At 52.3% G+C, this 24,161-nt stretch overlaps 1 protein-coding gene across 1 annotated transcript; it reads left to right on the forward strand.

The window, feature by feature from the left end:
* The first annotated feature begins 11,113 nt into the window (after nucleotides 1-11,113).
* LOC147525880 (E3 ubiquitin-protein ligase PHF7-like) lies at nucleotides 11,114-14,141 on the forward strand. The gene is made up of 12 exons (XM_086630852.1): nucleotides 11,114-11,156; nucleotides 11,438-11,529; nucleotides 11,621-11,722; nucleotides 11,997-12,121; nucleotides 12,208-12,370; nucleotides 12,457-12,563; nucleotides 12,775-12,888; nucleotides 13,041-13,159; nucleotides 13,315-13,619; nucleotides 13,686-13,888; nucleotides 13,967-14,002; nucleotides 14,054-14,141. Exons 1-12 carry the CDS (start codon nucleotides 11,114-11,116, stop codon nucleotides 14,139-14,141), a joined length of 1,497 nt encoding a protein of 498 aa, XP_086486978.1.
* The last annotated feature ends 10,020 nt before the right edge of the window (nucleotides 14,142-24,161 follow it).

Raw genomic sequence — 24,161 nt, forward strand, 5'->3', positions numbered from 1 at the left:
CGCGGGCCAACGGACGCTGGGAACAGCGAGGCAGGAGGCTGTTTGTCAGAGCCCTCGACCGCAGACAGCCACAGAACTCCGCACGTTCTTGGGAGTGACGGGATGGTGTCGCCTATGGATATGTAATTACGGGCTCCTGGTAAAACCGCTGTAGGAACTGTTGAAACCTAATCCAAAAAACCTCATCTGGAATGAGGAAGCAGATAAAGCATTTCATTGGCCAAAGAAAAAGCTGATGGTCGCCTCTGCTTTGGGGCTACCAGATACCACTAAGCCCTTCGGGCTGTTCTCTCACGAGAAGCAGGGAACAGCCCTGGGAATTTTAGCCCCAAACCTGGGACCGTACCTGAAGTAAGTGCAGGTTGGCCGAGCTACCCGAGGGCAGCAGCAGTGGTGCTGAGTATCCAAGAAGCACGTCAGTTTACGCTGGGCCAAAAGATTACAGTACGGGTATCAGTATTAGAGGGGAGGGGAGGACACTGGCTCTCGCCGCAAAGGGTCCTTAAACATCAGGCTGTCCTGGTGGGGCAGGATGATGTGGAAATAGTGGTCACTAACATTGTCAATCCAGCATCTTTCCCTAGCGGGACCACGGGGGAACCAGTATCACACGACTGCTTGGAAACGATTGAAGCAGTCTACTCCAGCCGACCCGATCTAAAAGAGGAGCCGCTGGAAGATGCTGAAGATTCCTGGTACACGGATGGAAGCAGCTTTGTTCGACAAGGCGTCCCCAAGGCAGGATACGCGGTAACCACTGCAGATCAGGTAACAGAGCCCAAAGCCCTTGCCCCGAATACCTCGGCACAAAAAGCAGCAATAACAGCCTTACCTCGAGCATTGGAGCTCGCTAAAGGCAGGAAAATTGACATCCGGACGGGCTCCAGATACGCCTGTGGGGTAGTCCCTGCTCATGGAGCTGTACGGAAAGAGACAGGACTCCTGTCCACTCGAGGGAAACACACAACACACGCTGAAGACATTCTTAAGCTCCTGGAAGTGGTGCCACTGCCCAAAAAGATAGCTGTTATGCATTGTAAAGCTCCTCGGAGAGCAAACACCACTCAGGAATTGGGCAGCTCCATGGCAGACCGGGAGGCCAGAAGGGCGGCTGAAAGAAGTGATTTCGGGGTGCAGTCTTTGGTCCCAGACAGTAAAATACAAACCGATTGGGAACCCAGGGACTCTAAAGAAGATCAGAAATTAACTGAAGACCTGGGGGGAAAAATGGAAAAGGACAGCTGGGCAAAAACTCCACAAGGTAAAATAATAATACCCCTTGCATGGTTATGGGCCGTAGTTACGGCAGAGCAGAGAAAATCCACTGGGGAACAGAGGCCCTATCAAGGAACAGCAGCGCGAGGTCCGTTTGCAGAATGATCCCAAGACAGGAACTAAAGCCCAGCCCGGCCAAATAGGGAAAGGGAATTATCCAGGACAACAGTGGCAAACTGATTTCTCAGCACTCCCAAGAAAAGGGGGGTTGCGATAGCTGTTGGTCGTGACGGATTCCTTTCAGGGTGGCCAGAAGCGTTCCCGTGCCGAACTAGTAAAGCCGGGGAAGTGACCAAAGTGCTACTGCAAGGAATCACACTGACATTTTGGGTTCCCGCGGTCATCTCATCAGATTGGGGAAACTTTTGGGAACAGATTGTGCGGGAAAATAACCGAAACTGGGGAAAATGGGAAAATACAGCTTTGCTAAGTTCAGCCCAAAAGCTGCAATATTAGAAGCACCTTTGGAGTGAGACACAGCTGCTGCTCCCAGGAACAAACAAGGCCCACGTAATACCCTTGCAATGGGGAGCAGCGTGGTACGGAGGTACCACGGCTCATCCTGTTATCAGGGAAAAGGGGCACCTGGTGAGGATGAAGATGAATCACAGCTGCTGCCTCAGCAGTGATGGTGAAATCGTGTCCTTTAGCTCCCAAATCACACCTCCACCCGCCTCCCAGCTGCGACCACCCCTCACGAGAGAAATTACACCAATCCTAATAAAGTGATGTATGAAAGAGTCACTCGAGCTCCACCTAAAAGAAATGAAAAGGAATAAAATGGCAAAAGACAAAGGGGATGTTGGGGAGAAGCCCCCCCCCATCGAAATGTCCGGATCAGTCGATGGGCTGAACCTCTCTTCTCCCCTCATAGGGACACCTATTGGGTAAGAGCTCTGTGTTATGTGCACTTACTTAATTACTTACTAACATCTTACTAGCTATTTAACATTATCACTGATCCGTAATTGTTTTATATTATCCCTGCAATATTTTAATTAAAGTTGTTTTTGTAGTCAGTCACTATCACCAGCTATCTACGAATCTATATCCTGTCACCAATAAAATCTTATATATGTACAAAAGCTCTGGAGACTTTTGCCCTTATTATAAGGAGGTTGGGTTATATACCACCGAACCGGTGTACTCGCCAAAATTACATTCAAAGGTTTTAGGAACCTTTGCCCTTATATAAGGAGGTTGGGCTATAGTATTACCAAACTGGTGTACTTGCCAGTACAAGTCCCAGCAACTTTTGACCTTATTATACAGACCGGTCGTTTTGACTTCAAAACGTGACAGATTGGCAACTTCATACCCCATATAATCCACAATCTAGTGGTCAAGTAGAAAAGATAAACCACCTGATTAAGCTTCAAATTGTAAAATTAGGTCAGGAAGACAGTTTGTCTTGGCTCCAATCATTGCCTTCAGCACTCCTGAGAATTAGAACCAAGCCCAGAACCAAGGAAGGGCTAAATTCCTTTGAAATAGCGTATGGGAGGCCCTGCATTGTACAGGCAAGATCATCAACTCAAATCGGGGATGAGATATTAACTGATTATATAATAAGTCTGCAAAAACAGCTGGTTTGGGGAACTAGAGCCTGGGGTCTTGCTGGGCCCATGCGCAATATTGAACCCGGTGATTATGTGTATGCCAGATCTCTTTGAGGTTCACCTCTGGAATCGGGGTGGGAAGGTCCGTTCCAGGTGTTGCTAACCACCCACACGGCAGTCAAGATTAAAGAACAAGCATCATGGATGCATCACCCCAGGGTAAAGGCGGCCCCTAGGCCACAATGGGAATTAGCATCTTCTGGACCGATGAAACTCCAAATCCAGCAAAAAGATGGACAACAATTGTTGCTAGCATTCTAGAATTTTGTCTAAGCATGGGAGCAGAATTTGTTTATACGCTTAACCACAAATATTTCTCCAGCTGTCAACTTGTCAGATTGTTGGATATGTACAGTTCTTCCCAAAAGTAATATGGAATTCACATTTTTCAGAGTTCCAGTGAAGCTGTAGAATTTGTTTCTGCGTGTCAGTGCCATACGGCCTCCAGCACCTGGTGGAAAAACCCCTGCGCCACATCCTCCAACAGCCACCCCCACTCCTTGAGGAAGTCAAAGAAATCCTGGGATTTCTCTGTGTGAAAAATGCTCATTTGACTCGTGTCAGTATGGGACAATGGGTGTGCAAATAGGTGTCGAGGAGCAGGGTGTGCCTATTCAAGATAAGTGATTGTCTGAGTTTAAGATCTCTGTGAAATGTGAAAACGTGAACCTGCGAAACGCCTCATGATGCTGCTGACCAGGAGCCCCAGTTGTGAAATGTGTTCCCCTGATTTGTGTCAATATCAAACAGTGCTAGGGCCGCACAGTGAAATGTGACCTTCTCTGTGTGTGTAACCTTTAACCATTCTGTTGGTTCTTGTAGAACCGCAGCCCTAGAGGAAGCAGAATGGTATGGATAGAGCTCTCGCTTCTTGCAAAAGCCACCTAACGTTTTTGCTTTGCTGCCAGTTGCAAGGTGTTAGACAAGAGGGGCCTGTACGCCCTTAATCTCTAATCTCACTTAACCACTTCTGAGTCAGCTCAGCTCAAGCCATCGATCTGTAAGTTGCACAACCCTTGTGTAAGATAAGCAGGAGCCAAGATGGAGAACAAGGACGGTCCTGATGACTTCGCAGAGCACAGTCATGATGACTTCGCTAGTTTTCTGGGGAGGTGAAAAAGTCATCACGAGGAAGACATACAGCCTTCCTCCCTGAGACCCCTACTCACGACCACCAGGAGACACTGCGCACGCACAACAGGAGGGGGTTAGGGGTGGAGACTATGGAGATGACTTCTCTGAGCTCATTGTAATAAGACCACCTCTTCTCGGAAATAATTAAGAATATGTATTAGTAAAAGAAATATAAACCAGAAATAGGAACTATACAGTGTGCGTCTTGGTGGAGCAGAGACTCTCGGCGCATCCAGCGCTGTTTGCTTGCTTTTATTCACCTAATAAATTGTAAACTTTAATTGGAGTTCTGTTTGGGACTCACTCATTTATCACATCTGGATGCTCCAGCACCAGCGTGGAGCTGTCGGGCAGCTCAAACCAATCGAGCAGCTGGAAGATGCTGGGGAAGCTGGAGCCCACCTTGTTAAGTGGCAGGATCTCCATCAGCACACAGGTGCTGTTGGGCTGCAGGGGGACCACAATGCTGTCAGTGGGGCCGACGCTGTGCTGGGGGTCCGGCACTCTCTGCCTGGGAGGCTCTGGTGCCCCCTTGTCTGGCTCCACTGGTGCCTGGGCATCCCCCCCACCCAAGGGATGCTCCAGTGATCCCCATTCATCCCCTCCCCAGGATGCTCTGTGTACCCTGGTGACCCCATGCCCGCTCCCTCCGTGGTGTCCCAGTTTCCACCCTCCCGGGCCTTGGCTCTCCCGGTGCCCTCGCTCACTCACCAGCTCGCCCCAGTCGCAGACGCGGTCCCGGGACACGTATTTGATGGCCACCTGCAAGCCAAGGGGAGCGGCGGGCTGAGCACGCCGCCCCCCCCGCCGCCTCCCCTTTCTCCTCCGCCCCGCCGCCCTCCCCCCCGCTCACCGGGTCCCGTCGGAGAGGCGGGGACCCGCACAGACGGAGCCGTAACCGCCGCTCCCCAGCAGCGGGCCCACCCGGTGCAGCTTCTCCAGCGGCTCCTTCTCTTTCCCCGCGGGCGAGACCCGGCCGTCAGCGTCCCGCCCGGGGCCCCGACCGGCCCCCGGCCGCGCCGAACCGGGCGGAACCGGGCCGGATCTCACCCGCTCGGAGTCCGGCGGCGTTTCGCTGCCCCGGGGCTCGGCTCCGGCGGGCGCGCTGCCGAGCGAGCCCGCAGAGAAGGCGCCGCTCCGCGCACCGCCGGGCTGCGGGGCGGCCCCGCGGCCACCAGCCGGTCCCCGCAGCCGCAGGGACCGAGGGCGGAGCAGGGAAAGCCGCGGGGCGGTGCTGCCGCGGAACGACCCGCCGCACCGACCCGGCCGCTGCGGAGAAGCCCGAGCGGAGCAGGGGCCGCGGGCAGGAGCCGGCGCCCGAGGGGCGCGGGGGGGGAGGGGCTCTATTTCGGCTGCCTGAGAGGCGGGAGGAGACGAGAAAAAGAACGAGCAGCCTTCCTCTTCCTCCTCCTCCTCCTCCTCCTCCTCTTCCTCTTCCTCGGCCGTCTGTTCGGAGCGCGTGCTGCCCGCCGGGGCGGGGCGTGCTGAAAACGGGGCGGTGCCCGCCCCAGTTCCCGGCCCCCGTTCCCGGCCCCCGTTCCCGTGCCCCAGTTCCCGGCCCCCGTTCCCGGGCCCCAGTTCTAAATTTAGCTACTGTAGTTATGCACGGAATGCAAATGTACTCAGAACATGAGTGGGGCTGGGACAGGGACAATGAGGCTCCCCTCTTGATGGGAACAATCGGAGAAGGGATCCAAATAGGTTGCCGAATGATCAATGGGTCCATCCATGAGAAAGCAACCCAAATTACTGTAGAAGGAACCAATAATTCTTTGCTCACAAAGAATCTTTGTGCCCTCAAAAAGGAAAAACTGGAATGCTGGAGCAATTTTACATTAACCCAGCCTGTCTTTATAATCTGCCTCTGGAATACCCGGAAAGGTGACATGGCACTCACATTTAAATTTAAAATGGGCATTATTGAACCAGTGAAAACAATCACTCCCAGCCCTAACACGCCAACAAGTCCACCTAGCACAACGTCACCTATGCCAAATACTCTATTTTTGAAATTGGACCTTACGTAATTCAGAATATGGGTCAACAGCAGCTATTGTTTAACCCGTCACGCTATTATAGATGCACTTGGTGCAGCCCAAAACAATCTCTCTTTAGCTCTCAGCTGCATCCAAGCTCAATCGTGGATTCAATCCACAACAGCTCTGATTATAAAGGAAGGTGAAGAAGGCACTTTACCCAATGAGATTCGGAAAGTGATATGGGATAAGGCAAATAATTTTGAAAAAAGATTCCAGTCTTGGTGGCAGTTAGTTATTTTTACTTATGATCCCAAAAATGATATGGTCATAGCCTTTGTGTTAACTATACACAATGCTTCGGTATACACAATATATCCAATCATTGCATTAGGATTGAATCACAATGGAACTACACTGTATCCCTTGGAACACAGAGTAGGGGCACGAAAGAGTGAGAATAAATGGCAAACAATTGACATTAGCACGTGTGTTGTGCAAGGGCAACAAGGGTTCATTTGTGAAAGCAATACCATCAGAGCTCAAGGCATTTGTCTTGACACTGAACAGAATGTCATTTTGAGATACATCCTGACAAAAACCCTAAAACTGTACTTGTGTATATAGGGAATGGCTGTGTTTGCATGAGAAGTTCCTGTAATTTTATTTTGTAGATAATGTTACTAGAAATATGAATGATCACCCTAACCTTTGTATCTGTAATTTTGTAACTATCACAGGATGTGATTTTACTTATTTAGCTCCCATCACATCTTACCAATTACTAAAATCTAACTATGCATTGTATCATGACCTGCTGCCTCCCCCTACTGGAATGCACTCAGCGTTGCTGGAAAGACTGGTGCAACATGAAGACTTGACGATTGCTGAAGCAAGCCCGAGAAAACGGACAAAAAACTCTGATAACTGTCCATCACGACGCTGAAGAAATACACCACGTCCTGGAAGGAGTGAAGAAAGATGGAGAACATCATTGGTGGGATATTTTTGTTAATACATCCTTTGCTTGTGGTACTAGTAGCAGTAACAATACTAACAATTGTGAACTTTATGTTCTGGTACAAATTAACCAAATTGACTAGGAGAGTTTGGGTGCTACTCACAGTTCTTAAACAAGAACAATATGAATTTTTGCCAAAAAATTCGCAAGGATAAAGAAAAGGGGGGAATTGTTACCCAGCAATAAAGGGGTTAAAGTTTTGTGTAGCAGTTTCATGAAGGGTTCAGTGGCAGTAGGTGATTTACACACACCTAAAGAAACTAACCAGACGTCCATCCTTGAAGCTGCCAGGAGTGATTAAAACAGAGACTCTTTATCCAGAACTGTCTGCCCTTGGAGGGAACATCCCAGAAACTGCAGAAACTGCATAAACTTTGTTATCATGTTTTTCTAAACTGTGAACATGCAGTGACTTGGGAGAAAAGGGAATTCCAGCAGGGGGAGATCGTGACCACCGACTCACGGACCACCTGCCCTAATTACACCCCAGACCCAAAAGAAAGGGGCGGAGGAGGAAAACTGAGCATGAGAAGTAATTTACATGAAAAGCGAAAGAAAATTAACCAATTGTTTCAGAATATGTAAATATGTTATGAATTATGCATGACTGTAGTGTATAACTAATTTTCTATCCAGAAGCCGGCGCGCACGCCAGGAGGAGAAATCCCCTGTGCACCCAGCGCTGCAATAAAGAATACCTGCTTCTAAAACTCCAAAATGAGTCTTGGAAAGTTCAGTTTCCTTTTCAGGTATCATCACCACTAAGTTTCTTTTTTTTTAAAAAAAACAATCCTGTTTTTCAGTTCACATCACAAATCAAATTCTATAGCTAGCCAAATAAGAGACAATTACTTCCATTTATGATGGAATCTCAGCTACAACTTATTATTGACAGCACTTCTTTGAAAGAATTTTGCAAAGAATCCTTTACACATTTCCTTTAAAAGGCCTTTCATAACCATCAACCCAGAAGTAGAACATTTCCTGAGGAGATACTTACAGTCTAAATAAAGACAAGTACACCTAAAGACAGGGCCCATGACAGGCTGAGCACTTGCTGGCTTCAGCCTCATAAACCAACACAGACACGTCAGCTGGTACACTGGAGGCTTTTCTGTTATTACTCTGTCCATCTACATTTCTGGTATTGAACTTAATCACTTTGCATAAAGCAGGTGACCAGTTCCTCAGTTGAAAACCTTATCCATTCACTCAGTAGAGAGACCAGCAATGAGGAAGTGTCGCTTAGTTTTGGGAAAAGAGTGACTCAGGATAGCTTCTTACAGCTAATGCATGTTGTCAAATTGCACTACTGCAAAACTGAAAGAAACTAGTAACAATAAAATAGTTAACTAGGAAGGGGAAGCTAGCACCCTTTACTTAGAAATTCCCTTGAAATACACAAGAAAAAATCAAATTTCTATCAAAATAAAAAAAAAAAATATCCCTCAAAAGTGTACTTAAGCTGCATCCTCAAACACAAAGACCGCTTGGCATGACAGTTTCGTATTAAATCAGCCTGCCTCTGCAAACTCAAATGTAAGCACTAATGTTACCATACACTAGATTTTTTTTAACAACCAAGATGAGATGGCAGCTAGGTGGAATAAACACTCATTTTTAAATGAAACATTCTTTGCAACAGCAACCACATTTTTGCTGTGCTTGAAGTGGGTAATTTTGGATACAATTTTTAAAAATTGCTGCTTACCTATATCCCAGTTAGATATTTACAGAGATGACATCTTTGTGTTGCTGTAGAACCTTAAAATGCAACTACAATAAGATCAAAGGTTCAAAAAGAAAGTACTCCTGATCAGCACTGCCAGGTGCAAAAATCACTGGGATACAGTACGCTCCTATGTGATGAGGGTGCTGGGCATGGCTTTGGGAAGTCTCAGAAAATTCGTGGTTCTGCAGATGGCAGAGAGCTGTCGGTGTGGGGATGGAGCGGCAGCCCTCAGCTCGCATCGGTCCCCGAGTGCTCAGCGTGTTTCTGATGTTTGTAGATTAAAGAAAAAATGGCCTTTTGCTTGGTTGTTACAGCAGTTAAAAAAAAAGTCGAATTCAAAGGAATCGGGTCACAGACGGACTGTAAGCCAAAGCACAGGGCAGAGCACAGGGTCTGCGCCCTACAAAAGGCACCTCCGCCGACACCCCATGTCAGTGAGATTCTACACGTTTCAGTGGTCAATCTCCAACAAGCAGGCAGTTACACGGTTTTCTGGACAGCGGGTACACGTGCCGAAAAACATGGTCTCAGCGTCTATCAGTCGCACCCCTGACGGCGGGAGGGCCCCTATTTGCAATTCGCCATATATTAAAAAACCAGGAACTCCTATTTCGCTAACTCATCCTTACGCTAAGGTGGCCTAGTCATGTCCATTCCTTAATTCAGGACCCAGATTCTCCACTCTGGATTTCCCGCTCCTTTTTTCCTACTCTGGTTGTGCCTCAGACACCATCTGGTTTTTGTCCCAAAAGGTTCCCGAGTGGAGGGTCCCTTGTTTATTTCAGGCGAATTCTTCAGGCTGTTTGGATCCAACTGAAGAGCCAGGGCACTTTCTCGAGCCTGTGCCAGGTAAGTCCGCAGTCACTGACAGACGTTTGTACCTGGGACAATCCTGTCTCCCGCAGCCCTTTTGTGGTGGGAAGTGGGAAAAGTCTGGCTCAGGCTGTGCGGATCCTCTCTGTGCACTCCCTGGCTTCACAAGGCCCAGGCTCGTGACTGGGAAGAAGATCTCCAGAGTTCAACAGCTTTCCCAAGGGGCTTTCAGCAAAAGGCTGTTGCTTGAGCTCCACCAATGCTATAACCACGTGCACGTGTGAAACACGGATTGTTTTCCATACTCGACGCAAATTGTAGATGAGCTCAAGAACCGTATCAAGCAGATTGTTGCCGTATTTGCAGAGGCAAGTAAACAGGCAGAAGCGGAGAAACGCAGTTGCTTCCCAGAAGTGAACTGGGCAGCGAGTCTGCAGCACGTACGACTGTTGCCCAACGTCTGGTGCTAAGGCGGAAAGCGTGCCTGAGCTGCGCCGTGTTGGGATTCCCCCGTACCTGGGAAGAGGAGAGCCAGACGGGGACGTTATCGCTTCCCAGGTAGAAAGTTTTGCATTGCTGTGAGTCTGCTGCAAGAGACCTGGGTTTACGTAGCCAGTTGCATGGGAATAAAGCCCCCTGTAGCCTGCAGAAATGTCTTGCAGTTTCCCACCCCACCAAGGAAAGGCTCACACAGACTCTGGAAGGCAGTTTATTGCCATGGAAAAAGGCTGTTTCTGCCATGAGTCCCCAGCTGGCGGTCCTGCTGCTTTTTGTTCTGGAGGCAGCACGTCACCAAAGCTCTGAGGAGTTGGCAGAAAGATGTTGGGCCACCTGCGACATTTCGGGGCCGTCCCGGGTTCCTGTGCTGCGCCCCGGCCACCCACGGCCACGGCCAAGCGGATGGGATGTGTGAGCCCGGGCCAGGCTCAAAGGTGGCTTCTGCCCCCTGTACCGGGGAGCCCAGAAGCGGAGGCAGTGCTGTGGATGCAGCCGTACCGGTGCGGCACGGAGAGGAAGGGTCACCTTCTCCGACCTGCTCCAGCACTCGCCGTGCTGGGGGCAGGAGCGGAGATTTGGCTTGGCCAGGGCTGGAGCCCTGCAGTCACGCTGCCCAAACGGCATCTTTCAGCCACCAGTGCCACCCCTGCGAGGGGGTGGCCGTCTCCGCGTGGGCGGCAGGTTGCCGAGGGCGTCCCTGTCCGGATTTGGGGCGCACGCGGGCCAGCGGTGCTGATGTCACCGCGGCCATTGTGACCCGCGGGGCCAAGCCACGTAAAGGAACGCTGGGCACGGGCCCTGCGTCAGTGCGACCTGGTGAGGTGAGGAGGGAGCAGGGCACGGACGGGGCTCCCGCGGGGCTGCCGAGGGAGGACGGAGCTGCACGCCTCGGGGCTCGGGGTCTGTGCTGGAAGCTCCCCCGCATCCCGCTTCTCCCTGACCTGTGTCCTGCTTCTCCCTCAGGGTCAGCAGAGGAGCGTCTGGAAGAGACACCCCAGCGCTGCTGGGACAGGGACTCCCCACACGCTCGCTGCCGACGTACACCATGTCTGCGAGGAAGCGGAAGGCCCCCGACTCGAGGGAGCAGGGTGAGAGCAAAGCGGCCCTCCCGCGGGCTGGCAGGGGGGCGGCCGGGGCGGCCAGCGTGGGGCAGCTGGGGCAGCACCTCGGCAGGCAGGGCCCAGGCTGGGCAGCGGGCACCGGCTGGCACACCCGTGCCTGCAGTGCCCCCTCCCTGCCCACGGCCTCCAGCCGTGCCCGTCCGCCGGCTGGGCAGGGACGCAGCGGGCCCCGGGGGGGATCCCTCAGGGACGCTCCCCCGGCCCGCAGAGGTGCTCATTCCCGGTGCCCTTGGCTCTCTCCCCTCCAGCATGCATGCTGTGTCGCCAGGCAGAGGCCGACCCAGACGTCTGCGGGCGCAAACTGGAGAAACGAGGGCTCTGTGCCCATGAGTTCTGCCTGGTGAGTTGCTCGGGGGCTCCCTCCAGCTTTCCCACAGGCAGTCCCTGCCACGCTCTCCTCATCAGCTCCTTCTCGTTTGGCTTTTCTGCAGTTTTTTGCCAACGGGCTTTTCCACGGAAGGAATGAGCGCGTAGGCCTCCTGGGATTCCGCCCTAAGGACATTCGACGCACGGTGGAGCAGGCTGCGCAGAAGGTGAGCACCTGACAAGAACAGGGAGCTCTGTGCCAGCAGAGGCTGGCGGGAGCTTAGCCCAGACCCCGAGAAAGAAACGCCAGCCCTTGCAACCAGCTCGGGGGCAAAAGTCTTGCTCCCAGCAGCTCCGCAAAGGCTCCAGCACAGGAGCCTCATTCCCCAGGCGGATCAGGGCGCTGTGACCCAGCAGCGGCCCCGTCCTGCACCCACCTGCAGCTGTGGGGCTGCGGAGGCCCTGAGCTGCCGCTGATGGGGGCTGCTGTGCCCTTTGCAGAACTGCTTCGTCTGTGGCGAGACTGGAGCCACCATCACCTGCCAGGGGACAGACTGCGACCGCAGCTTCCATCTCCCCTGTGCCGTGGAGGGTGAATGCGTCACCCAATTCCTTTTTCAGTACAGGTACCTCCTCTCTCCACTCTTGCCCACCATCCAGGGAAGGACTCGCCGATTCCTCACCTTGCCCATCCTTTTCCTCTTCCCCCCAGTTCCTTCTGCCCTGAGCACCGCCCGGAGCAAGAAGTGGAAGCGGCTCCAGAGAAGGACACCACCTGCCCCATCTGCCTGGAGCCTGTGGGGGACGGAAAGTCCTACGGCACCCTCGTGTGCCCAGCCTGCCAACAGGCCTGGTTCCACAGGGGCTGCATCCAGGTAGGAGCTGCTCCCTCAGCCCCGGGGCACCGCAGGGGCTGGGCAGCACCAGGGCCTCACGCCTGCACCTCGTGCTTCTCCCGCAGGGACAGGCTGCGAGCGCCGGCATGCTTTGCTTCCGGTGCCCCCTCTGTAGAGACCGTGACCGGTTTCTCCCAGAAATGTTCGTCATGGGGATCCGAGTCCCCGTCAGGTTGGTATCCTTCCGCCCGGCTCACAGGCCAGGAGGGGGCAAGCGCTGTGCTGCGACAGGGCCTGCCCTGCCCCAGCAGTCCTGTCCCGTGAGTCTGGCCTTCGGCTTCACGGAGGACTTGGAAACAGGGCAGGCGGGGAAGAGCGGGGACGCCCTGCGTCTGCCTCACGCTGGGGCAGCCGGGGCTCATCAACTTTCCTTTCTCCATCAGACTGCCAACATGGGAGACCGGTGATACATACGTGCCACTGATTGAGAGGCACAGCCGCTGCGATGCCAGCGAGTGCCTCTGCCCAGGAGGCAGGGAGCAGGCAGAGGAAGAGGGGTAAGTTGCCAAAGCTGCACCCCGGGGCTCTGCACGGGATCTGCGTCTCGCTGAGGCCTCGAAGTGGGAGGACTGAGAACAAGAGCTCCGGCGGACAGTCCCGTGCTGGGGTCACTTTGTCCTCACAGCCACAAACCCATTTGCTTCCCCAGGCCCTGGCAACTGCTCCTGTGCTGCTCCTGCGCTGCCGAGGGCACCCACAGGTGCTGCTCCTCCTTGAGGGACAGCACGGCCAGCTGGGAGTGCCACAGCTGTGCTCACCCGGACACCGGTAAGAGGCAAAGCACCAGGCAAGGCCTGGCAGTGGGTGCCCAGGCTGGGCTCGGCAGAGCCTCTCTGCTCCCGGAGGGCTGGGGGCACCGCTCTGGCATATCCTGCCCTGGGTCTGGGAGGCTGTGCCCTTGACCATCCTGCTTCCCCTTACAGCCTCCAGTGCCAGCGTGGAGCTGGCTGGCCCCAGTGCTGCTGGCCAGTCAGCATCGGCGCCTTCCCGCAGCTCCCCCGCACCCAACACCAGCAGCTCCAGCACGGACGGCCAGCTGCCATCGGGGTCCTCCTGCACCTCTCCAGTGCTTCAGGGAAGCCCCCACTCCAGCTCCCCTGGGCCCGAGCGGGTGCGAGACTGCACCCGCTCACAACGTCAGGCCAAAAAGCCCTACAGCCGGCCCAGAAGAGGCCGTGGCAGCAGCCATGCCGTACAACCAAGTGCTGAGGGGAGCAGCCCTAGCCAGGCAGCACAGGGGCCATCCTGCAGCTCCCCCGCACCCGACACCAGCAGCTCCAGCACAGACGGCCAGCTGCCATCGGGGTCCTCCTGCACCTCTCCAGTGCTTCAGGGAAGCCCCCGCTCCAGCTCCCCTGGGCCCGAGCGGGTGCGAGACTGCACCCGCTCACAACGTCAGGCCAAGAAGCCGTACAGCCGGCCCAGAAGAGGCCGTGGCAGCAGCCATGCCGTACAACCAAGTGCTGAGGGGAGCAGCCCTAGCCAGGCAGCACAGGGGCCATCCTGCAGCTCCCCCGCACCCGACACCAGCAGCCCCAGCTCCAGCAGCCCCAGCTCCAGGAGCTCCAGCTCCAGCAGCTCCAGCACCAGCAGCTCCAGCACCAGCGGCCAGCTGCCATCGGGGTCCTCCTCTGGCTCCTCGGAGCCTGAGAGTGACAGCAGCTCCAGCCCCCCTGGACCCGTGCGCACTCGAGACCGCTCCCGCTCGCGACGGCGGGCCCAAAAGCCCTACAGCCGGCGCAGAAGATGATGCAGGACCGGCCGTGCGCCGTCGTCGAGTGCTGGCCCTGATCCGCCTCCACCGGCACAATAAAGCTGCATGTTAACCTCTGCACCGGCAGATTCCACGGTCCTTTGTCGGCTTCCTCTTCCTCCTCCTCTCCCTTTCTCGAGGGGCAGCGTCAGGGGCTGGCCCCGACGGTTGCCGTCTCCCCGGGGGCTGGCAGCGCCTTCCCCAGACCTCCTCCCTCGCGGGCTGGCCTTGGCCGGCTGCCCGGCGCCACGGCCGTGCGCTTCGGGCCTCGCTGGCCCCGCAGCCTGCTCGCAGCTCCGTCAGCACCGGCACCCATCTCCCGGCAGGGAGCCGTGCCGCCCGCCCGGCACGGCCCTTGTCGCTCTCCCGCACGATCATGCCGAGCGGCCCTCCCGCGGGCTGGCGGGGGGCGGCCGGGGCGGCCAGCGTGGGGCCGGGCGCGCTGGCGGGGGGGGCAGGAGCTGCCCAGCTGCCCCGGGCCGGGCCCCTCCGTCCCTCGGCAGGCGGGGCCCAGGCTGGGCAGCGGGCACCGGCTGGCACGCCCGTGCCTGCAGCGCCCCCTCCCTGCCCACGGCCTGCAGCCGTGCCCGTCGGCCGGCTGGGCAGGGACGGAGCGGGCCCCGGGGCGATCCCTCAGGGACGCTCCCCCGGCCCCGCGCGTTCCCGGTGCCGCTCCCCCCGCGCGGTCACTCGCGGCGGCTCCAGCCACAGGCGCGGGCGGCGCGAGCCGCCGCCGGCCGCCTCGGGACGTGTCGCGCTGCGCGCGGCCCCTCCCGTCCGGCGCGGGCGGAGCCCGTCAGCGCCTGCGCGGGGCCGCGTTTGAGGCGGGCACGGAGCAGCCTGAGGCGGGCGGGTGCGGGGCTGCCGCCTGCCCCCGACCCCGGCGGTGTCTGCCCGCCCGCCCACGCGGGGCCGCCGCCCCTCGGCCGGGGCTCCCGGGCGGCGCGGCTGGAGCGCTCCGAGCCCCGCCGGGCCGGTGAGGCGCGGCGCGGCTGCCGCAGGGAGAGGGCCGAGGGCCGGGCGAGACGGCTGCGCAGAGAAGCCGGGAGGCCTTGGGAAGGGCCGCGCGGTGGGTAAGGGTTGCGTCGGGCGGGAAGGACGCGCGCTGGAGAAGCCCGTGGGCTCGTTTGCCATGAGGAGGCGTCTCTGGTCGGAGCAGGGGGCGAGTGTCAGGAGCCCCCCGCTTAGGGAAGGAGTGGCGGGAACAGCCTGGGCCGAACTGACGGGCAACCGCTCTCCCGTTCCCCGTGTGCCCCCCCCGTTCCCCGTGGCCCCCCCCGTTTCTCGTGTGCTCCCCCCCCCCGTTCCCCGTGGCCCCCCCCGGTCCCCGTGTGTCCCCCCCGTTCCCCGTGCCCCCCGTGCCCCATGCCCCCCCGCCACGTGCCCCCCCCGCCCCCCCCCCCCGTTCCCCGTGCCCCACCCCCGTTTCCCTCCCCCCCCCCGTGTCCCGTGCCGCTGCAGGCAGGCGGTAGGGCCGGCAAGAAGGCAGCGCTGGGGCGGTGCTTTTGAGATGGCTTTGTGCCTCCTCCGCCTCCCGGGGGGCTGCCGAGAGCGGAGCCGATCCGCCCCCCCAGCCTGCTTTGCCCGGGGCCGGGGCTCATCCCTCCCGGCCTTTTCCTTGCGCTTCTCCTCCCCGCCCGCCGCGGGGGAGCAGGGGGCGAGCGGCAGCTGAGCTGCCGGCGGGGCTGAGCCCCGGCGCCCCCCCAGCGCGCCCCTCTGTCGCCGACGGTGCGGACGGGAACTCGCCCGCGGCGTTAGGAAGCGGCAGGACTTTCTTGGCGCCGGGTGCGCGGGGGCTATCCCACCCGGTGCGCGCCCCCGGACAGAGCACGGTCCGTGGCGCGCTCCGCCCTCTTCCGCCGCCCGCTCCGTTGGGTCTGGGCTGTGTTGGGGGAGCTGGTCCGAGTCCGCGGTTGCGATCTGCAGCGGCCCCGTCCTGCGCCCACCTGCAGTGCTGGAACTTAAATTCCATCTTAATCCGTTAAAAATTTTATCTATCCAGCTTCCTTGCATGTTCTGCGGCAGTTCTTAAGTGCTTTATTTTTTTCTAGTAAGTTTAGTTCATGTTCTACCTCTTGAGTCACGTTTGGAATGTGCGTACAACAATGGTCAATGCTATTTTTTTTTAGGTGTCTACACACACCATGCTCTTTAAGTAAGAGCAGATCTAAAGCCATTCTGTTTTGCAGAGTCATCCTTGAAGTGGCTTGGAATTGTATGTTTAAATCTTTAAATCCCTTTCTGGTCACGTTTGCCGGCTTTCCTACCTGACCTGTTAGTTGATATATCTATTCCCTGTTTCTATATATTGCCAAAGGAGTCAATAAGGATCCAGTGCCCAACTGATTTTTACCCTTGATGAAGGTTCATTCAATTTTTCCTTTATTTCGGATCTTTTTGTTCGTTCCAATTTCAAATTTTATAAAGTTCCTCTGAAAGGAGCCTTTTTCCAGATCGGACACAATGTTGGCATGGCTAAAGTTATTTGCTTTACTTTGCCATCCAGAGGTAAATGTGTCGTCCAGGTTCCATCACTCTTTGCCCAAACCAAATGTCCTGGACTCTGAATTGAAGATTTTTTACAACTGAATATTGTTTCTCTTTTAGGACTGTATGTTTCAGTCAATACGAGGCTATTTTTAAGGCCTTGACAAAGACATCCATATTTTAGAGCAACAGCTAGAGGGGGAATATCTTGGATTATTCTGTCAACAGCACTGCAATTCTGTATCTTTTCACATTTCCACTATGACACTGGATTTTCCTTTTCTTGTGTTGAGCTTCCTTTATCCTGTACCGATGGCCAAGTTGCAAAAATTGACCCATCCCAAGTAAAACACCAAGTAGCCTTTGCCGTGTGCTGGAATTGTGCTAAAATGGTCATTGACCAGACAGAGTCCCAACTTGTCACCTTATTCGATGTTTGATTAGTTTTATCACATTTCCATTCCATGATCGTTTGGCTTGTATTTTTCCTTATTGATTGATCATAAGAACACCGTCCGACATTTCAGAACTTGTCTGTTTTGATAAAAACATGATTGAATAGTTTTTCACACTCGGATTGATTTCCTGGAAATTTTCACTGTTTCCTAATAATTTTCACTTTTTCTTGCCATGTAATGACTGGTTTCTGTTCACATTGTGTAGTTTCATTTTCATGTTCTTGTTTAGTCAGATTCCCCATGGAATTAATTTACCTGCTGCTCTTGATATGGTTAAAGAAGCAGTAATTTGTGACACGTTTTGCAGTTTGGCAAATTCTTCAATTAATCTTAATATTGTATTTTCTTCTTGAGATATTTGGGGGAGGTATTTTAATTGTTCTGCTTCTATTTTTCTTTTGTTTCTCATCTTTTTTTTTTTTCCCTTTGTGACCTGCGTAGGGACGTGTTTTTTTATTGTAGAGATTTTATAATCTCATTCTCCATATCCCGACCAACAACGATATTGGCTTTCATCTTTCAAGGTGTTGTTACTCACCTTTAATAAGCTCCTTCCGTTTTGTTTGTGCACTTCGACTCTATTTTTATAGTCAGGGTGTACTACTACTTCATTTACTTCTGCATCTAACTTTAAATAGAATTCTTTGTCTTTTTTTCCAATTCACCTGCAATTTGTCAAGATTAAAGTCTGGAATTTGAGTAAAATTACATCTCAGTTTTAATTGATTTTCATATTTCACTGATACTACTTGTTTAACTTTTACCTCGAACCAGCCTCACACTAACATTAATCTCCACCACAGTATCCATCTTCCAAAGATTTCAGAATGATGCACAAAACTAAACATATTTCAAAGTCAATTTTGAAGTCCCAAGGAGAAAATACTCAAAAGAGAGATACCAGACAGGACGCACAAAACAGGACAAACAAATCCCAAACCAAGCACTCCAAGGAGTGAACAACCCAAGTACCCAAAAGAGTCCCCAAAGACCGACCCAGCCACAGCTTTCGCCTTTGACTCACGGGCAGACGCCGGGGCTCCAAACACAGCCCAGCAGGTGCCCCCCGAGCTCAGCGCTGGCAGCTCTCGCTGCACCTTGTGGGCAGGCTGTGCCACCCAATCCTGAAAGAAGTGCCTTACCCTTTTCCGAGGAATGTTGCGAGGAGCTTTATGGGTCGAGGGTGTTGGTCCTCCCTGAGAATTCCTCGGCGCTGGCCGGAGTTCCATCAGCGCTCGATCCCTTCCAGTCTCACTCGAAAGGTCCCATCTGGGTCACCAAAACTGTTACCAGACGGGGAGAAAATTCATCTCACAAGGCAGATAAACAGGCACTTCTGTATTCCAGCACTGGGGACACCGGGGATAGCTGCGTCCCAGCGTGTCTTCTGCCTTAGCATCAAAGTCCATAGGTTTTTATACACTTGTTTTGTTGAATCATTGTTATATAACTTCTTTTACATAAAATTGCATGTTATTCTCACTCTTAAATTTGGCCTTTAAAGTGGTTGGTTTTACTAGTTCTATAACCTTATCAATCTTCTTATTCTATAACAATCATTGGTTATTCTACTTAATTTTACTAATTAGAATCCTTGATATTCAAATCCAGATGGGAAGGGTCAAGGGGATTTGCAAGCAGCACAGCGGGTGTCCGTGACGGTTTCCTTAGTTTCTTGAAACAAAACACAGAAAGATGCAGTAGCTGGGTGGTGAGAGATCCGTGGTTCCTTGGTTAAAACATTACAGAGGAAGATGCAGAAATTTCCTAGTGAGGTCTCTAGAGTTACTCATTAAACTGAACAATCCGAACTTATACATTTTACTTTTCAGTTTTCTATCTAGCTTTTCTGCTTGATTAAATCTTGATTATTTTGTCAAAGTTTTGTAACACTGTCTGCTGCCGTTCCGTGGCAGAGCTGAACGCTTCTTCCCGCCAGCGCTCGGCCAGTGGATTTGCAGGTACAGTCAGCCCGGCTGGGAGCTTCCGTCCTCGCTCTGCTGCTGCTTTGGCAGCCACCTCTGGCTAGGAGGGAGCAAAGGTTCTGGTGTCCTGGGTGGAGTCTGGCAAGTTCACTGAGTGAGGTATGGATGGTAACATATGGTGTGAACCCAGCGTCCTTCGAAAGTGAAAAACGGAGTGTAGTATTTTCTGGGATTTTTTTGTTGTTGTTAGATCTCTGGGATTCCTGTGACCTTTAAGAGCAAGTTGGTGGGATTTAAGCCTAGGTTTCAAGTTAAACATGTGCTAACTGCTACCCTGAGGTGTAGCTTTCTCCCAGCACACTGGAGAAAGCAATTTTTTTTTTTAATTTGGTGATGAAACACCTCGGCGAGTGGCACTGAAGTGCAGCACCTTTTTTAACCTCAGGAGTAAAGTGTCACCAGTCCTTCCGCAGAACACATCCTTCCCCAGGCTGTCACAAAACGGAAAGGATACATCAAACCAACCCCAGAAACATACCCTGGGCTTTCTTTCCCGTACTGGGAACATCGGGACACGACCCTGCTGGGCCATCTGTGCCGCTCTGCCTGGGAACCAAGGTGATGTCTTTACATTCCAGAACAAGGGCTTGCCTTTTGGGGTTTTTTGCAGTGACTTTAGAGACACCCTGAGGTTGCCCGTGCTAAGTTGGTTTACTTGCCCGGCTGGTTGAATGGAGGAAAACAGTAAGCTCAGCTATCGCCTTTGGCTTTTCTCGTTACTGTGTAGCTCGTTTAAGTGATCCTCTCATGACTTGGCAAGCGGAATCTGTCACTCATTTTAGGCCTTGGCCTGACAGTCGCAAAAATCCATAAAGTCTTTCTGAGCTTTGGGTCAGGCCCCTTTATGCGTTTTCTAAAACTGCTTCTTGGCCACTGTTCTACTTTTTCCTTTTTTTTTTGTTGTGTTTGTTTATCTTGAGCGTTGAAACTCTGAGAGGGGCCAATGAGTTGCAGTCCCTGCGAATTTTTCTTGTTTATAGCCGTTTCCATAAATACAAGACTTCACACGTGGGTTCGCACAGTGCTGTGCCTCTTGTGAGCTGAACCGTTTTTATCCTCACTGCAGTCTGGAGGTAGCAAGGGCCAGTTGGTAGGTTAAGATGGACAGGAAAGCAAGCGACACACTTGTGTTGGTGATTTTGCCACAAGGCATCCTGTCTCCCTTTCCCAGAGGGAGCATACAAGCACTGGGGAGCAGTTTGCCCGATCAGAACTTCAGCCTGCTCTGGGTGATAAACCCTCTAGAAAAGGAAGGAGAAATCCCACTTTTTTAAATACAACTCTACTGATCTTAGTGTTTCTTCTTGTTAGTTTGTGTGAGCAGTCAGACTCTAAACACGTGATTAAGCAGTTAAAAAATAAAGATATTTAAGGATTATTTACTGTATTAAATCCTCTTACAAGTGATGCACTCTATTGCCCTGTAGGTAGTATAACGTCATGACTGATAATTTTCTTGTCTAGCGGGATTCATTTATGAAGGCAAATCAGGGTACAAGTGGTGTCCCACAAAAAAACAACCTTTGAAAACCAGACATCCTGTTACATACAGGAAAAAGCAACTGGCCTTTGCTTCAGACTCTGCAAAAGATTTATGAAGCCCGAGGAAAGTGACAAAACGTGAAGAAATGCCACAGTGTAACTTTGGGATGGCAGGTGAGATTTCCATCCATGTTTCTCAAATGTAGCAGCCTTGTTTTCTTTAAGGGTGCAATGTTGGAATTGAACCGCAGGACCAGTTTTCTTTACTGCCCATGGTACTGTGGTGCAAGTACCTTTTGTGTCCCAAACTATGCTGCCAAAACTCTAGTTAAACCTCTGCCTAATAAGCTAAAATTTTCCTTAGTGCATGATTACTTTCAAGAGTCCAGCGTGTGGCATATGTGGCCTTTCATAACCCATGCTCCATTGGGGGTCCAGATTTCATGATACAAAAGACACTTAAAGGATCATGGAAACAGCACTGGGATCAGTTGGAGTCTTTTTCTGTTAGAGCAGTGGACCCCGCCAGCCTTATGCTAGCACTTAGCCATCATCACATCGCATCGGTTTCCGTAGGGCTGCAGCAAATTTTTCAGTACTGTCCTTCAGCGTCATTTGCTTTCCCAAACTATGATGGCAGAGAGATTCCCTGTGCAATGCTCCTGTTAATATAGGTAAGTAATGTTAACGTTGATGACAGAGAGAAAATGAAGTGTCGTTCTGTGTAGCGAAGCTTTCGGAATGCAGTTTGTTTGAAGTGCTGCTTCAGAGAGCAGAGAGAACCGTCACGTTTCCTGTGATCCTTCCAGGCATACAGTGTGTAAGGGCCATCCTTCCCATAGTTATTGCAACTTTTGGCTGGCGAAATTCCCTGGAAGAGAGTGCTTCTACAAGACAGCATAGTCGTTACAGCCAGGAATGCCATCCCATCCCATCCGATTCAAGTGGTTTGGTTTCATCTGGCTACTAGGAGCAATGATACCATGTCTGTGGGTGTCTTGAGTTGTAGGTAAAGCTACTGACAGCCCTTCAGGCTGGGCTGAAGTATGAGGGATGTTGGCTTTCATGAAAGCGTCAGCTCGTGGCGTTTTTCCTCTCACAGCAACTAAAAGATGAGGGGAGGAAGTACAGTCCCCCGGAACAAATACAAAGCTAACTCCCACTCCAAAGCATCAGGTTTTAGAATATCCTCAAAAGATTGAATAGTTTGACGTTTTCCTTCTGGTTTGACTGGTTGTTGGTTTTGTTCCCATGTAAGGACTTTTATCTGAAGGTATTTCATTGCTTCGTTTATTTATTGGTTTTCTTGTCTTTTTTTCGTTCCCCTGACAGAACAGACACATCTCCTGTATGAATCTGTGCAGCAAACAGTGCTAAACATCACCAGCAAACAGAGCTAAATGTCACCAGCCTGACACTGACTTTTCTTTTTTTTGCTGATTTTTAACATATGCAACTAAAGTAATCACTTGGTACTCGGTTACGAATGGAGAAGCTGGAGTGTACATTCTCATCCCACAGTTGGGTTAATGTACACTAGTTTGATCTTTTCAGTGTGTGTGTGCTTACTCCTTTCCCCCCGTCTCTCTGTAGATAGGTAGGTATGTATGCACACATGCTCCTAAACAAGATCATTTTTTTCCAGAAACAGAGTTGCATTGAATTTGATTGGTTTTGTTTCCCCTTTAGCTTAGCAAAGTTGGAAGAAAAATTTGAAAAGGAATTTCACAGCCTCCCTCAAAACAGTCCTATTGCCTTTGACAGGAAAAATCCAGCTGTTCCAAAGAAAAAGAGAAAGGTTGGAAGCGGCTCGTCTGAACAAGCAAAATCCAACAAAGGTGGATTAGACGTGGTTGGAATTTGTACAGGAAAGATATTCCTCACAGCAAGCAAATTTATCAAAAACGTGAATATTTGTGAGGTAAGCAGGTTTAACAAGTTTTTGTAGGAGGAAATGGGGGAAAAATGGCAGGTGAACAACAGGTTACGTTTTGACATTTTTCAAAGTGTAGTTTTATGCCAGTTGGCATCTCACTGCAGTTTTAGGCTCTGTAAATTAAGACATAAGATACCAGAGATGTCTGAAGGAAACATTTGGATTTTTTTCATCAAGATTTAAGCTATCATAAGTTTAGAGCAAACATGTCCTGATAGGTTAAAAAACATTTAGAGGACAGTAAAACCAATTCCATACCCAGCACCATTGCTGAGGCTTTTGGAGGGAGAAACTCATGACACATTTGGCACTTTTATATCATAGAATCATAGAATGGTTTGGGCTGGAAGGGACCTTAAAGATCATCTAGTTCCAACCCCCCTGCCATGGGCAGGGGCACCTTCCCTGACATCAGGTTGCCCAAAGCCTCATCCAGCCTGGCCTTGAACACTTCCAGGAATGGGGCAGCCACAGCTTCTCTGGTCAACCTGTTCCAGTACCTCACCACCCTCAGAGGGAAGAATTTCTTCCTGATAGGTAATCTAAATCTACCCTCTTTTCAGTATAAATCCATTGCCCCTTGTCCTATCACTACATGCCCTTGCAAAAAAACCCTCTCCAGCTTTCCTGTAGGCCCCCTTTGAGTACTGGAAGGCTGCTATAAGATCACTCCGGAGCCTTCTCTTCTCCAGGCTGAACAGCCCCAACTCTCTCAGCCTGTCTTCATAGGAGACAGGCTCCAGCCCTCGGATCATCTTCGTGGCCTCTTCTAGACCTGCTCTAGCAGCTCCATGTGCTTCTTGTGTTGGGGACTCCAGAGCTGAACGCAGCATTCCGGGTGGGGTCTTACAAGAGTAGAGGGGCAGAATCACTTCCCTTGACCTGCTGGCCACGCTGCTTTTGATGCAGCCCAGGACACGGTTGGCTTTCTGGGCTGCCAGCGCACATTGCCGGCTCATGTTGAGCTTCTCACCCACCAGCACTCCCAAGTCCTTTTCCTCCGTGCTGCTCTCAATCCATTCTCCGCCCAGCCTGTACTTGTGCTTGGGATTGCCCCGACCCACGTGCAGGACCTTGCACTTGGCCTTGTTGAACTCCGTGAGGTTCTCACAGGCCCATCTCTCCAGCCTGTCCAGGTCCCTCTGGATGGCATCCCTTCCCTCCAGTGTGTCCACCACATCTCACAGCTTGGTGTCGTCAGCAAACTTGCTGAGGGTGCACTCGATCCCACTGTCCATGTCACAGACAAGGATGTTAAACAGCACCAGCCCCAGTACTGACTCCTGAGGAACACCACTTGTCACTGGTCTTTCTTCAGTGGGAGCAGAACTGAACAAGCCGTAAGACTTTGGCAGATTCCACCCCAAGCGTTTTGAACTGGGAGTGTGCATATGCAATAATCATGTCACAAAATGGTTGGAAAATACAGCTGTACTGAATCTGCGCAGGTGGCTGCTCCGACGTTAGCTGGAGCAGTGACTGACTTTGTTTCCTTCTTTCCAATGGCATACGTGCCAAAACATCCCACCACACAGAAGCCAGCAGTCTGCAGTGAGTCACGAATCCCCTCGCATGCAGGAGTGAGCACAGCCGTTACCTGTGCCCTGTGCTGTGAAGAAGTGCTCGCTCATTCACTAGGCCCTTCACTAAAGGCCTTGTTTTGGCAGGG

Source organism: Tauraco erythrolophus, unplaced genomic scaffold, assembly GCF_009769465.1.
Source record: "Tauraco erythrolophus isolate bTauEry1 unplaced genomic scaffold, bTauEry1.pri scaffold_54_arrow_ctg1, whole genome shotgun sequence".
Classification (NCBI taxonomy): domain Eukaryota; kingdom Metazoa; phylum Chordata; class Aves; order Musophagiformes; family Musophagidae; genus Tauraco; species Tauraco erythrolophus.